This window comes from Lissotriton vulgaris, chromosome 7 (genome assembly GCF_964263255.1).
Source record: "Lissotriton vulgaris chromosome 7, aLisVul1.2, whole genome shotgun sequence".
Taxonomy (NCBI): Eukaryota; Metazoa; Chordata; class Amphibia; order Caudata; family Salamandridae; genus Lissotriton; species Lissotriton vulgaris.
Genome location: NC_141695.1, coordinates 475,250,834 through 475,266,765, shown reverse-complemented (window position 1 = coordinate 475,266,765; position 15,932 = coordinate 475,250,834). Strand labels below are relative to the sequence as shown.

General features: G+C 45.5%; 1 protein-coding gene across 5 annotated transcripts in view; it reads right to left on the bottom strand.

Annotated features, from left to right (window-relative positions):
* LOC147701905 (uncharacterized) overlaps positions 1-15,932 on the bottom strand; it is a 232,412-nt gene that overhangs the window by 154,826 nt on the left and 61,654 nt on the right. For 3 of the 5 annotated variants that reach the window (XM_086930533.1, XM_086930535.1, XM_086930534.1), the window contains exon 4: positions 8,946-9,059. The exons of the other annotated variants lie outside the window; for them this stretch is intronic. In XM_086930533.1, coding sequence (XP_086786659.1) covers positions 8,946-9,059 — 114 coding nt within the window. The remainder of the gene's footprint in view (positions 1-8,945; positions 9,060-15,932) is intronic. 5 annotated transcript variants of the gene reach the window in all.

The window sequence follows — 15,932 nt, the reverse complement described above, 5'->3', positions numbered from 1 at the left end:
ATCCGCGAGCGGAACGGATTTTCCGCTCATCCCTAGTTATTACCCTTCTTGGGTAAAATTCTGGAGGCCCATGTAGCTAGCTGTTTGAGCGCACATGTGGAACACTCTCACTACCTTGATCCACATCAAGCGAGTTTTAGACCCGAACATTCCACCGAGTCCATCCTCTTAGCAGTCCTCGAAGAACTTAGGAAGGGGGCGGACCAGAACATCTCGCAGGCACTGGTACTCCTGGATCTGTCGGCTGCCTTCGACACCGTCGACCACAATTTACTGGTTGAGCGGGTCGGGAGCTCCGACACCTGGGGGCTTCCTCTAAAATGGCTCACCTCCTTCCTCAGCAACCGCAAACAAGCTTTCCGCATTTTCAACTTCTCTTCAGAAAAAAAGAGACTCACCTGTGGGGTCCCCCAAGGCTCTTTTTTCTCCCGCTCCTTTTTAATCGGTACATCTTGCCACTGATCTTAAATATTCGGAAGAGAGAAGTAGTCATTTTTAATTATGCTGATGACCTCCAGCTTGTTTTTACTATCTATTCTTCACCCAGCACCATGGAGACCTTCCAGTCCACCATGACTTTCATCAGGAACTGGATGAACCTAAATCAATTAAAACTCAATCCGGACAAGACCGAGCTTGTCCTCACTAGAACCCCAGCCAAACCTTGGCAATCCAACTTCTGGCCCCCCTCCTTGGGTCTTCCACCCTCTCCAGCCAGTTCGGTCAAAAGTCTTGGTGTGACAATCAGCAGTGACCTCTCCATGAAGACACAGATCAACTCAGTGGTCTCTGTCTGTTTTTTCCATCTTTGCAGGATTCGAAAAATTAGTAGATTTCTTTCTTTTGAGGCCCTTGTCCAAGTCACCCAGGCTTTAGTCATGTCACGCATAGATTATGCTAACTCTCTGCATGCCGGAATCCCTGCATATCAGCTATATCAGCTCCAACTGGTGCAGAACCAAGCAGCCAGATTTGTGCATGGACAACCAAAATCACATCATGTGAAACCTTTGCTTAAGAACCTTCACTGGTTTCCAGTTGCCCAGCGTTGATTCTTTAAATTAGGATGCCTGGTCCACAGAGCCCTGTCATCCCATGGACCCGTCTTCATTGCCAACAGAATCCAGCGGTACGTCCCCTCCCGTACCCTACGTTCTGCCAGCTCTAATTTCTTGATTCCGCCCTCATTTAAGAGGAAAAAACATGGTGGACAACGGTTTGCTTTCCTGGCACCCCAGTTCTGGAACACCCTCCCTCCCAAACTACGCCAAATCCAGTCCTACTCTCTGTTCAGGAAGTCTCTCAAAACATGGCTTTTCTCCCTGGCTTTTAACTGATAATCTTCTCACTGCACATGTCTACGCACCTCCCAACTAGCGCCAAGAATCCGCTGGTGAACATGTGATCTATAAATAACCTTTATCATATCATATCATATCACAAACATCATCACACACACTCCCAACATCCTGTTAAGCATGTCACGCTTCCACATTACAGGACAATCTTTACTTGTACCTTTATAGGCTCCTGAACCACATTGTAAACATCTATTCTTTGAACCACCCTCGACCAAGTTTATCTTTAGATTTTTTATTCTTTGTCTTGCCTCGAACCCCTTTATTGAATGCAGCAGCCACTTCCAGCTTAGAGTCATAATCAACATTAAGGGGCTTAATTGATCATATTAGCATTGAACACTCTTAGCCACATCTTTTGTCCCTGCTAGAGTGGGACTCCAGTGTCTTAAACGTTTTTCTTGGATTTTCTTTTTAGAACAGTAAATTATAAACTGATCTCATGATGCGTCTGTCCAGGCAGACATGTGGAAAGATTGTCACGTTCCTGCATGACAGACATCCAGGACAGGGACTCAACATGCTAACGCAGTGGTTGCAGCCTTAGCTCTAGTGGAATGAACACTCAAACCCTCAGGGGGTTGCTTCTTGGCCAATGTGTGCCAGATCTTAAAAACATTATCCATTGTGAGATGGTCAGTTTCTGCATGGCCTCCCCTTACTTAGCTCCTATATACCCCTACAAGACTTGATTGTCCATCCGGAACTATTTTGTACAGTTAAGGTGGAATGACAACGCTCTTTTTGGTTCCAGGCAGTCTCTTCTCCTCTTTGGAGGAGTGAGGTGGAGCAAAGAAGGTAGACAGGGTGATCCTCTGGCCTACATGGAAGGGGGGTCACAGCATTCAGAAGGAAGGCAGCACCTGTCTGGAGGACCAGTTTATACAGGTAGAAGGTGGTGTAGAGAGGGTGCGCCAAGAGTGCCTCCAATTAGCTGGCCCTCCTGGTCAATGTTTTGGCCACCAGAACAGTAGTTTTGATTTTGAGTAGTTTAAGAAGGAAATAGTGAAGGGTGCGCAAATCAAAAATGTGAAAATAAGATCAAGGTCCCACTGGGGCATGATTAAAGGCCTGCGGGGAAACATGTGCTGCAAAAGTTCAAGAAAACTAGCCACAACAGGTGACTTAAATAAAGAAGGTTGGTCTGCCAACTGCCAAAAATGTTTAAATAGAGAACCTTTAACTGTGCCCAGAGCCCCTCTGTAGATGAGCCGCAGCCACTGCCATTACTTTTGTGAACACCCAAGAGGTGCTGGTAAGGCAGAAGGGGACCACAGCAAACTGAAAGTGCTCTTGGCCCACCGTGAACCACAGGTACCGTCTATGGGCAGGGAGCGGGGAGATATGGAAATATGTGTGCTGCAAGTCCAATGCTACCATCCAGTCCCCTGGGTCCAGGGCATGCAGAACCTGCGCAAGCTTGATTATCTTGAATTTTCCTTTTTAGGTCGAGCTGGTGTAAGCAGTGCGAAGCACTGCGTCCAATGAAGCATCTTTTGTTACTCACTTCCGGGGAATGTGAGACAGGGGATGGGCACGCGCAGGTGATTCTCCCATGTGAGCGCGCACGTTCACCCACACCCCGTGCACATGTCCTGTCCTACATTGCCAGGAAGTGGATAACACATACACACAGACACACACACACGCGTGCACACATACACACACAAACAGACAGACACACACACAGACAGACACACGCACACACAGACACACTCGCACACACAGAGACACAACTAAGTCAGCCTCCTGCAATTGCTCGCACGCGCACACACACATACCCACCCGCCCCTACAACTAAGCCCCACTCACCTTGCTACAGGCTCCGTCAAGCTCAGGATTCCGCCGCTCCTCCTTACGTGTGCAGCCACAGCGGGGCTCTCCGTCAGGCATGGGAGCCCCGCATCACCACTGCTGCTCTCTTCCAGGCGTGGGTGCGGGCTTCACGCAGAAGGCGGAAGTCCCGCCCCACGACCGGCTTCACGCTACCGAACTTCCGGTTTTCGGGCCGGCGGCGGTAGTACATTCTCCTTGTTTAAGCATCTAGATTGTTTTTTTATGTTGTTTCCTAGCCTCTTTCAACATACTTTTCTTGTAAGTATTCTCTCTTCTACGCAGGAGCTCTGTATGGCGGCACTTCCTTTTGCTCTCTTTGTTGTCAAAATATGAGGATGGCCTTCCTCTGTGGGCACTCTTTGTGGGTTGCTACAGAAGACACTGCAGACACGCCGCGGCCCAACCTCATAAGGCAGGTCAGGGAACTGACCCCAGCCGCCGGAGTAGCATCGCCATTCACTTGCCCATCAGGCACCGCCAGCAGAGTCAGGCAGGTCAGTGCCTCCACCAAGGGCCCAGCAACTCCCGCGACCGGACCGTCGTTGGCCCGCTCCGGTCTTCAGCCCGGCCCTCCATCGGCCACGAAATAACGGCCCGGGGGCAGCTCAAACATTCTGTAGGTTCCGGCTTGGCTTATCGCATGCCCCCGCTCACCTCTCGGCAGGAGCTCTCTGGTGCCCCATCATGCCTCCAAGTCGCCCCCCCAGGCGTCTCCACCAGCTTCAGACGGGGAAGGTAGGCAAGACGGCGCACCCTCCGGGGGCAGAACCACCCCAGCAGGTCCACTCCGTTATCCGCACCACTCGAGCCTCTGCCCACAGCCTTTAGTGCTGGAGCACCTTGGCTGCTCGCCCGCACTGCAATTCCCTGTCCGCGTCGACCTTCAGTCTGTAAGGCCACACACCAACCCGTCGCAGCTGCAATGCTTTTAATTTTTTGTTAATTTAATCAAAAAGAGGCTAGCTGAGGTGAGGGGGAAGGGAGGTCGTTTAAACAGTATTCTAGTTTAAAGGTATTCGTGACTCAGTTTTGTTTTGTCACGGTTGTGGCACCTGGTAGGTGTGCTCATGAAGCCCTCACCCACCAACCTAGTTGGTGGCATGCTTCATCATCGGGCCCACCCAGTGACACCTAACGTGTCCCGGGTGTGCTACGACGCCTGGAGACAGCGGAGCAGTTATATCACTGTGTGTGCGGTGAAAGAGGTTTTGAATGTGAGTTTAAAACGGCTTGGCGGGGGTCCCAGTACCCGAAGGTAGGACAGACTTTAATACCTGGGCCTCCGTCAGCGGTTAAAAATAAGGCAGGTGGACGTTAGAGGCGAGTTACGACCTCCCACGTCCTTGGTACGTCAACATGTTTCAGCCAGTGCCTTATGGATATGCTGGCTTTCTTCAGGACGATTAAAAAGTGTGTGTAATTAAAACTAGTGGACGTGTGATACAGACTATGTGTCTACACGCCCTAAAGTGTATCTATGTGTGAGAGGGGGGGATTCCCTTCTCAAGACCACGCTAATTTCAAGGATTATTTCTTCAAGGTTATTGAAGAGGCAAAGTAGTTGATCAGGATTACTGACCAGAGCTTGCTGTGGACCTGTAGTGCCTTCTTCGCAGAACCGGTTCTGCGAAGAAGGCACTACAGGTCCACAGCAAGCTCTTTAGCAAAACTGAGTCATGAATACCTTTAAACTAGAATACTGTTTAAACGACCATCCTTCCCCCTCACCTCAGCTAGCCTCTTTTTGATTAAATTATATATAATACGGGGATACGGGCTAGCTATCTGGTCCTCTCTCTCCCTCTTGATACACAACTTTAATTTTTTGTTGCCTTCCTCCCTTCTGTTCTGTTTTACCTATCTTGCTCTGAATCAAACTTACTTGATGAGAAATAAATTCAGGACCACAAAATGGACCACAAAATTAAGCCCTGGCTGATTGTGTGACACCCACACAATCAGCGCCTAGATGCTCCTTGGAGCGACAGTAGCGCAGTATAAAAGACGCATTACATTACATTACATTACATGCTTATTTCAAGGACGCCGCTGCTACCAAGGCACAGAGGTGAGGTAGCATCAACACTGCAGATGAAACGCTGGCATGCCTCCAATAGCTAACTTTAGCCACGGTATGCCAGACTATACATTTCTTGCATTCTTCCTCCTGAAGGATTTATTCATTGATGTAGGATAGTCTCGCTAGTTTACTGTTCGTAACGCCAAATTCAGAATTGGATTTAGTACCCCAGCCAACAGCATAAAGAAACTTCCTAGTGGACCAATAGCAGGCAAGCAGCCTCTCAGTTCCTGTTGTTTTCATCAACTTTTGCCTTTGTAATTTCTTTTCGATTGTTAATGCTGTGCTAAAAATGCTGAGTCAGCTTTCTTTCCAAAAAGAAAAAAAGCCATCAAAGGGCATGATCATAAGGGAGGCTTAGCCATCCCCTCACAAAAACAGTTGTTTTTAGCATGGTGCGGAGCCACAGGGCCACTGACAATACAAGTTGGCTGTGTCCAGTCCATACCGTATGGGGAATTTTGCTTTGTCTCTCCTGTCAGCAAAAGCTTGGGAGAGTATGACTCGGGCCTCCTACAAGACCTAAGGAAGCACTTGCGCAACCGAATCTCAGATCGTATGGGAATAGCAGCCCAAAAGACAGGCAATGTTCACCAACTAGAGTGCAAGATTGGCAGAAGAGAACATTCTCTTGCCAAAAGGGAGTGTGCCAGGGTTGATACTAGAGGTCGATGCTTGGACCACTATGCACTCCAGGGTCAGGTGCTGGGTATGGAGCAGGGAGATGGCTGCAGGCAACTGTCCTATGCTCAGGAGCCCCTGTACAGGGTTTGAACCAGGTCCTGAGGAGGACGTCGGTGAAGGCTTTTAAACAGGAGTAAAGGTTCAAAGGGGGGTGACTACCAGCTAAAGCACCTCTGTCCAGACGTTCGTTTTGACTGCCACTGTGGGTAGCTGAAGGTCCAAGATCTCAGACTCCCTACGCACCACCATAGCCACAGTAGGTTGCAAGCTGAAGACAGTGTTAGGAGAGGTCTCTAACTCACAGGCCTCCACCCGTTTCTCATACCAGTTGTCCTCTTTCTCATCCAACGGATGCTGGTATCCATAATGGTCCTCACACCCCTCCCATTTGTCTCCCTTTCCACGCCTGTTAAAAGTAAAAGGCAATGGCTACCATCTGGAAAGCATGGTCCCATTTGGCGCAGGAACAGGCATCGGAAGGGGCCCATTTGACTCGGTGTCGGAGTCAGAAAAGATGATGGGGATGGTGTTGCTGTGGGGCGTTAGCACTGGAGTGGGTACCGAGAAAGATCTTGGTCTCCCTGCCAGCTACGCTCTGGATCCAGGAAGGGACCCATGTGGCCTGACTGGTGCAGAGGGCGAACCCACAAGGAAGGATCCAGTGGGGTACCCTCCTGAACCGTTGGGGCCCGAAGGTACTCCAGATGGGCAGGGCCACTCAGATATGAAGTACATGGCATCATACAATTCTTTATGATTGGCAGGGGTCGCTCCATCTATGGGAAAGCCACGGACGCCCAGAGCGACAATGACTTAGTCTCTGCCAAAGCAGGAGGCCTGGAGTGCCGATGCTCCCATTCCTCTTTGGAAGACTTCTATAGGCACGGCGAAGTCAAAGAACTCTTCGACTTCTTTCAGTTCTTAGGCTTGTGGGACTCACCTAATAACTTTGACTGCGACAATGATCGCTGGGTGCGGCAATGCGAATGATCCCAGAACTTTTTGTGCGATCATTGCTGTGTCATCTGACACCGGCCAGCGAAGAACTTGTGGGATCGCTCCCATAGCTCCTTCTCATGCATGGCACAGCAGTCCTCACAGGTCTTACAGTTGTGGCACTATAAGCACACCTAGTGGGGGGTCTGTCACAGACATGTATATGTGACAGGCCCCACATAATTTGAAACTAGCTGCTTCTTTAGGTGACATCCTCACACCAAAAGAGAAGATCTCCCAGAAAAAGCAGACAAATAATCTGAAAAAGACAGTAAAAAAATGTAGTTCTGACGGATCAGCACTGTCTGGCGCAGAAAAGAAAGAACTGTGAGCGCACCAGGGTGGCACCTATATAGCTACCACTCATGTCACTGATAACGTGGACAACGCTTACGCAGAACTGAAAGACGCCGCCTACCATCACGCGGGGTACTGCTCATAAACTTCTGGATCTAGTCTGATTCCTGTGGATAATTCTAAGATAAGGAATCTGGGACTAGAAGTCTCTATTAGATCAGGGTTTATAGTAGCAGCCCATGCATTTGATTTCAACATGATAGGCTGTCATCTTGAACATGGAACTTCCTTCAAAAACAAGTCAATCTCAAGGATGAAACATTTATACATTCCTTGTAATGTGTAATGTATGAAAATGTGATGTGTGTGAGTGAATGTGAAAAGTGTAATGCGTGGATACATTCGACAAATGCAACTAAACATGTACTCATTAGCAAACGTACGTACTATTACAGAATACCACAACAGTCGGACTCATACAGCACAAAGGGGTCTTAACAAGTTTTGTGCCTAAATTGTACCACAGTCGACTTTGATGGTCCATCTGATCTTGTTGGAAAGTGTAAAGGAATGAATGCATTTTAGTAAGGATGGTGTTTTACTATTATGTGATTAGTGCACCAGTTTGAGGGTCATACATTAGCAACTCTCTCTAACAGGCTGCCTACAAAGTTTCATCAAGTTAGGGGGCAAGGAGGATGCACTGAAAGTTGTGAAGCTTAACAGAAACACCTTGTGAATAACAACTGTTGAGTGACACTCAAGTCTGAAAGAGATTTGTTTTTTAACATGTCAAAAGAAAATTTCACAGGGCTATACATCACTGGTATTGGGTTCCAGCGTTAGTGACGTATCAAAAAGACTCAAGGGCTCTTGTGGACCAGTAGATGAGCTCTGTTGCCCATAGGACCTGGAAAATAAAACGAGGAACTTCATGCTTGATGTTCCAGCAAATGCTGTTGGCCAAGTGGTTTGTTGAGTGAGTTGCCTTTTATAGGCAGAATTCAGACACACTTGGGAAATGTAGTGCTAGCAAGGTAAACTTGAAATAGTATGAGGTTGTTGTACTATTAATAGCAGTGTGCAATAAAAGCTACAGTATGACGGTACACATGCTATATCGTCAAAGCTACTTACACCAATTTGTGCACTTCTTGACAACTTTGAGTGGACATGTCAAGACAAATTAACCAATCTGCATGAGCAGAAAACAATTTTTTTTCCCAGAAGAACGTACCCTACGACTGGACTTAGAATGACGCCTTCTGAAATGCTTTTGCAGTGTGGAGACCAATTCCCAGTACAGAACACATTAACAGCTTGGGTTGCAACAAGCACATCATACACTACCGAGACATTTAGCAGCAACAAACAAGAGACCGTGCTACTTCCAAAATGAGGAAAGGGCAGTCGAGCACTTAGAGGGTCACATAGTCAGTGCTGTAAATTACACGAAATCCAGACTGCCAAGGGCCAAAAGATTACAATCAGCCAATAATTGTTCAAAGGAAGTGAAAAAATTTCTTTCAACAGTTTTTCCAAAGAAGGTAAATTTGTAATACGGCAGTATTGCACATATGCACATTATTCATTGCATTTGGAGTCAGGAGATGTTGTGTGACGAAGTGACAATCCCTTAATGAAAATTAACCCTTCCTCAACGCAAGAAAATAATGTAGAGGAACAAGAACTACCTGAAGAGCCATTGTTCATATTCCTATACCCAGTCCGAGGAGAGCGGCTTGAGCGAGGCATTAGGAATGATTTGACTTCCTCATCTTCCAAATGCAGATTTTGCTGCAAAACATCTGTTTAAAATGGTGTATGTTAGTTCCACGCATGACACTACAAACCCAATATTTTAAATGCTTCCATCTTGCGCTACAACACAAAGAAATCAGAAGTTGAAATCCTACATTCTAAAAGACTGACAAACGGATATGGACATCAGAATGTGTGATCAATTGGATTGAAATAATAAATAATTATCTTGAACAGCGATCAGCATGCCACGAAGCTGGTGTTATTTTCTTGCCCAGATATCTCAAACCTATGCTTGGTATATATTGATTGTTTCAAACAAAATCTCAGAAAACATAGATTTCAGACTGTACATGGATTGAGACATGATACAACAAAACATTAACAATAAACATTGCCAACTCTGACTTTTGAAACATCCTAATACTGTGTTACAAGGCTTTTATTACATGGGAACATTGTTCCACGGTTACATGGGATTCAATTTGAGCAATCTGTGGCAAGATATTAACTTTGATAACAAACGATGTGGAAGATGGATGAGCGACAGTAAATCTCAGTTTGTGAAAACATGAGTTGTCTGATGGATGCTTAATACAGCTCCGCTCAAAAATGATAATGATTTCAATATTCTCTGCACACCCTATAATCTCCAGATCCGATTCAATGTCTGAATCGTACTGCCTAGTGTTCCTGTCTATTGCCGAGGCTCTTAGCTGATACCGCTGGCGCCCCCCTGAGTGCAGCTAGGGTGGTAAAGGCCAGCACTATTTGCTCAATGGAGCCGAGTGTAGATGTTAGGAAGATATCATCAACCTGCACCTGTTTCTAATCGATGTCAGCAGCCTACAACACTACGGCAACACTGACATGTTGTTGGCGTGTGCACATCACACGCAAAGTGGCGGAGGCCGACTTACTTTCATCTCCCACCATTTGTGAGAATACAAGCTCTGGCTCACCATTCAAATCTCTAAGCCACTTCTCATGCGAATAAACACAGAGGAAGAGGAGATTAACACTCCTCAAACACACCTTGTTCTGCACTAAGGAGAAACAATAAAGAACAATAGAATCTACCCTTAAATTCTGCTGATAAGAACAAAGAGCAGGGCAAGCAAAACACTTTTATGTGACTCATGAACCTAATCTATTTTCTAGTGGGCGTGAAACAGAAGCACTGATTACCTTAACACCCCACTAACGTATTCCACATAGATGAAGACACATAAAACATAAACCGAGCCCTTTGATTGTTACTTTTATTAACTTAGAAAACTAATGGAAAATCAAATAAATAAATAAATAAGGTGATTTCTATACTTAATTCACCTACAACTAAGATTTGTGATCTATGACTCTTTACACTTTCACCAATAATTTCAGTATGATAATTGTCCAACATATTTAAATGTGGCAGAAGTACTGGACATCAACACTGAAGATTTCAAATTCGGTTACTTCGTTACGTTTCTTGACATCCTCTGACATTAAAGTGATACTGTTTTTGGAAAGCAAACATAGTCTTAATTTTGTTATTACTAAACTAAAATGTACATCCAAAACCATATATGTTTTTATTTCGTCATTTAAAGAGAGGATCTATTGAAAGCTTGGGTGCCCTTCTTAAATCGATCGTATTCCCCCTAGAGGCCAAACTGGAAAGCATAGAACTCAGATTGTCTATTATAGAGAAAGCCACAGCCACTATTTTAGCCAATTCCAACAAAACCAGTAGCCCGAGTACCCTGCAAATCACCCCTACCATTTCTGGTCCCCTACAAGTTAAAGAGGCTCAACACCCTACCACCCTACCCATAGGCCCCCCTGTAGCCCACCAAAATTCCAACCAGGGTAATGACGCACCCCCGCAACATATATCTGGGCGGCAACCATGTAATACTAACACATATGGGCTAACGGTTGAATGCACACAAGGCTCCCCATCTAAAGCACCTAGAGCCCTTAGACCACGTTTGCCTGACCTTCCACCTGAAGCAAACCGCTATATGGTAGTTTTAGCTGGAGCCCCCACCTTGGAGACAGGAGAAACAGAAACCTTTAGTTCCCTGAAAGGTAAAGTTGTTAAGTGGCTCAACTGGAATAGACCACTCCCGGCCCACCTTCACAACGAAATTATTATGGTAAGAAGGGTGCCCTGGCTAGGTAAGACAGTTAAGTCCATAAACGGAGATTGAATAACGGTCAGTTTCAGAGACCCTAGAACTGTGTCACATATTTGTGCGGGCTTTAATAGGTCCTTTGACTCCACCATCCAGACACTCCCAGTGTCCTTCTTCTTTCCACCTAACTATATAACCCACGGTAGAGGTAGGGACGACTGGACAAGGGTTGAGCGGAGGGGCAGACAAAGGAGATATTATGCTAGACCGGCTATGCTGCCCCAGTACACTCCCTTCTGTGATATTAATCGGTACAGCTGCCTAGACGGTCTAGAGGGAGTTGAATGACTATACCCAACACATGATTCAAGATTTTCTCTACCTGAGATGGTTAATGGTTTATTGGATGGAGAAGTTGTGACTAATGTAGTTCGCCCAGATGAGTGCCTGCTAACCACCATAACATCTAAAAGGTTGCCCTTGGAGCCTTCTTTGCAAGATGTCTTAGCAGACACCTACCATCCACTAATCGGTCTGGATATGTCAGGGGAGCCGTTACCTACTCCAGTACCCCTAAATAACCATGCGATAGTAGAGCATGTACCTGGTCCCCCAGGTTTTAAAATCGCGAGCTGGAATATTGCCAGTTGGCGGCAGAGGATGTCATCCCTGGGCTGGAGGGAATCCATCTCCGGGTTTGACATCCTCTGCTTACAGGAGACCTGGTCCACGACAGATATCCATTTTGATGGCTTTGTGTCATACAATTGCTTAGCGCAAGAATCCTCCATGGGTAGGGCAAAAGGGGGGCTGGTAATTTTACTGTCTGTGCACTTCCCAGTACGCGTGAGATCCCATTCCACCATAGGTTCACACTCACAAATACTTAGGTTGGAACATAGAGGGGTCGGGATAGTTTGTTAATCAATCACTACAATAATATGTTCGACCCTACGAGAACCCTTGTTGTAGATGACATCGAGTCAGCTGTAATTAAAATCTGTAGAGACATCCATAAGCCATGTGACATCATCTGGGGGGGTGATTTTAATATTCAAGCCTGTCCCTATTCATATACTAATGTATGTGGGCTTGATGGGGATAACGGGGAGAATCGGGCTCATTTTACCCACACAGCTTATGGTGACTCCCTTAACACCCTCCTGTTAAATTTCGACCTGGCCATCCACCAACCTGCTTTGGATAAAGAGGGTAATATCGCCCGACATTCATTGGGAGAAATACAGCCTCCGTCATTGACCACCTGTTGATATCGGCACATATTGCCCCTCTCTGTACGATCCCTATCATCGTGGATTTTGGAATTAGCGATCACAATGCCATTACTATGTCAATTCTCATCTGGGGTCCTATGACCCGTTTTAATGGTAGGATTGTTGATGAGATTAATCCTTGCAGGGAAAATGGCATTCGGAATAAATGGTGTGGGGACAACTCAGATAAACTGTTACGGAAAATTGTGGGAGCAGGCTCCGAGGTGCTACTTCGTTGTCTTGAAGTTGATGCCGCCCCATGTTGCATTATTGCCGATTTCGAGAAACTTGGCGATATAATTAAAAAGTCCCTCACCACCTCTAAGGGTATATCCAAGCGGGCCACGTTAGGTTGGTTTGACTGAGCCTGTACGTCCTCATTACAAGATCTTAAAAGGGCACTGTCCAACCACCCTAGAGATAGGGATGCTGTAACACTCCTCAGGGCTGCTTATAAACTTCAGTTGAACCGTAGGAAAAAGGAACTCAGGGAACAAGCCTGGGAGGACTTGACAAAGGCGGCAGAACTGCGGGACAGTAAGTTATTCTGGTGTACTGTCAACAGCCCTTTCCTCCAAAAGGAGGAATTCCCAATTTTAACCGCCCAGGTTAGTGAGGACAGCTGGGTCCAATACTTTACATGAATTTTTGACCCAGCCTGTGAGGTTCAGGATAGTCTTTGTGCTTACACTACCAGATTTATTCAACCCCTGGGGATTACACTCCAAGAAGTAGATAATGCCATCCGAAACAGCAAAGGGGGGAAGGCTCCAGGACCGGACGGCGTACCGGTCGATCTATATAAAACTGATCTGGCCCTCTGGAGCCCCCTACTGACCCAGGTGTTTAATGCTGCTGTCAACGATACTACTCCTTCCACCTGGAGTGAATCTGTAATCCTGCCAATTTATAAGAAGGGAGATAGAGGAGAGGCCAAGAACTACCGCCCTATCTCCTTCCTGGATTCCTCGCTAAAAATCATGAGCAGGGTTTTATTGCTACGTCTGGAAATGGGCTGAAACCAACAATATCCTTGCGGTATCCCAATACGGTTTTAGTAAGGGCCTTGGCACTATTGAGCAGTGCATTAATTTAGATCTCCTCATAGGAAAATACACCAAAGCTAAACAGGGCTCTTTGTTCCTTTGTTTTGCAGACCTCTCTAGTGCCTTCGATCTGGTCGACCATACTCTGCTGTGGTCAACCCTACTCGAAATGGAAGCACCGGCCGCGATAATCCACTTCCTGGCTAGACTGTAAAGCAAGCTATCTGCCCAGATTCGCTATGGACATGAGGGGGAATGCACAAGGAAGATCAGAGTTAAATCTGGCATTAGGCAGGGTTGTGTCTTGGCCCCGTTACTCTTCTCCCTTTTTATAAACTCCATGGAGTCCGACTTGAAGAATGTCCAAGCTGACGCTCCTCAAGTCGAGGGACAACCAATCCCGGTACTGCTTTATGCAGACGACACGGTTTTACTTTCTAGAACTCCCATAGGTCTCCAGAAACTCATGAACCATTTTTACGATTTTATACAGGGGAAGAAATTAAAAATTAATAACTCTAAAACCTTCATCATGGCTTGCAGAAAAAAAGTGAACCAACTTAAATCATTTTATTTTAAGGAAAATCGAATTGAGGTTGTGAACAATTTCTGTTATCTGGGTATAACCTTTAGCAATAGTGGGTCTTGGGCCCTGGAATTACTTAATGTGAAGGCTAAGATGGGCAAGAGCTCTACAGGGGTATTTCGTTTTGCTGCTAAACTAGGCAGCCGTCGCATCCCTGACATGTTGAATGTCTATCGGCACAGGTGTGTTTCAATTGCCCTTTACGGCTCAGGAGTTTGGGGACACTGGATCCAAGGCGATCTGCAAGTTGCTGAAAATATATTTCTAAAGAAACTCCTTTGCCTTCCACCTTCGGCAGCTACCGAACTGATCCACAATGAGGTAGGGCTGGATTATTTAACCGACCTAACTAGATTGAGACCTATATGGCTTGGAGGTCTATTTGGTCCAAAGATGAAACTGGGTTTACCAGGCGAATAATTCAAGATTGTTTACGCCTCGACAATGCCCGCCAGATCCCGTGGTTAAACTATGTCTTAACATCCTTTAAGGATCTTTTTGACCTGGATGTCCACGGTGATCCCTCATGTGCCATTGATTTATCGAAGCAGGAGGTTAAAAGAGTTTTCCTGGGGCACAAATATAACAGGCGTAAAGAACAATGCAGCCACTATTCAACTCATGTTTACTATTTTTCCAACAAGCAGGAAGGGTATGGCATGCCTATGTATTTAAAAGTTATCACCAGACAGTCTCATCAGTATGTACTTACAAGGCTGAGATTAGGCATTGTACATAACCTGGTGGCATTCCAGAGGAAGAAAATCCATACTTCCACTCCCTGTCCGTGTGATGGAACCACCAAACAAAGCACGCTGCACTTTATGCTAATATGCCCACTGTTTAAGCATCTGCGTATTTGTTACCTCAAACCATTGTTTAAGAAATACTCTGTGTTTACAACTGTCAATGCCATGAGCTTTCTTTTTGCACTCACCACCCCAGATATTTGCTTTTTTACCGCAACCTTTATCTTAAAATCAATATCTGTTAGAAAAAGTCTGTTTTTTTAATACTGTGCTAGTCTAATCTAGTTGCTGCTAAGCCCATGATATTGCCCCTATTTGAGTTGTACCAATTTGTTGGAACTGTAATTCCCCTATTCTGTAACAATTCTTATGTGCCTTTTTTAATCTGTATGCTTTTATGATTGTTTTTATGAATAATCGAATAAAGTTTAAGAACTGAACTGAAATATATAATTAAACTTTGTGGGGAATTAAAACAGTGGATATCAAAAACAGTATATAATCCCAGGGACTTTCTTTTTTTCATGCAGGTCCATAAAAATTGTGCTACCGAGAAAAAAACTAAATGGTCAGGGAGTGATTTTAGGAAAAAGAGTGCGACCCTACATTGCTTAAAGTTATGTCTCTTTAAGATTCGTGTGATGTGCTATTTCTCTGTGATACCCACAAAAAATAATAAATGGAGATCAGTTTGAGCAGAATTCATATCACTGGGGCACATATACAATTCTGAATTGTTGAACCTTTTTTGCTGGGAACCCTTACATCAGAGGTATAAGGTTTAAGCGAAACTGCGATAGTATAAATTTGTTTTGCGGTATTGAGACCACCTCTAAGTAAAAATATTCTCCCTCTAACATAGGAGGAAAGAGTTAATATGGAAGGACTGACCTTTTTCTGTAGTTCTTCTCCCTTCGTGTGTACTGAGCCTTCACATTAATATGTCCACCAGCCTTTGTCTTGACATCAGCCTACAGGCTAGTGGGTCCTTCAATAAATCTTTCAACCCCATTGTGGTGAGCTCTACTTCGACATAGTTTAGCCAACTGATCGTTTTGTAATCTATCATGCGAAACTGAGTCTGCGGCTACTTACGGCGCGGGTGATTGGGGTATGGCTCATGTTGATTCATTGCAATCCAT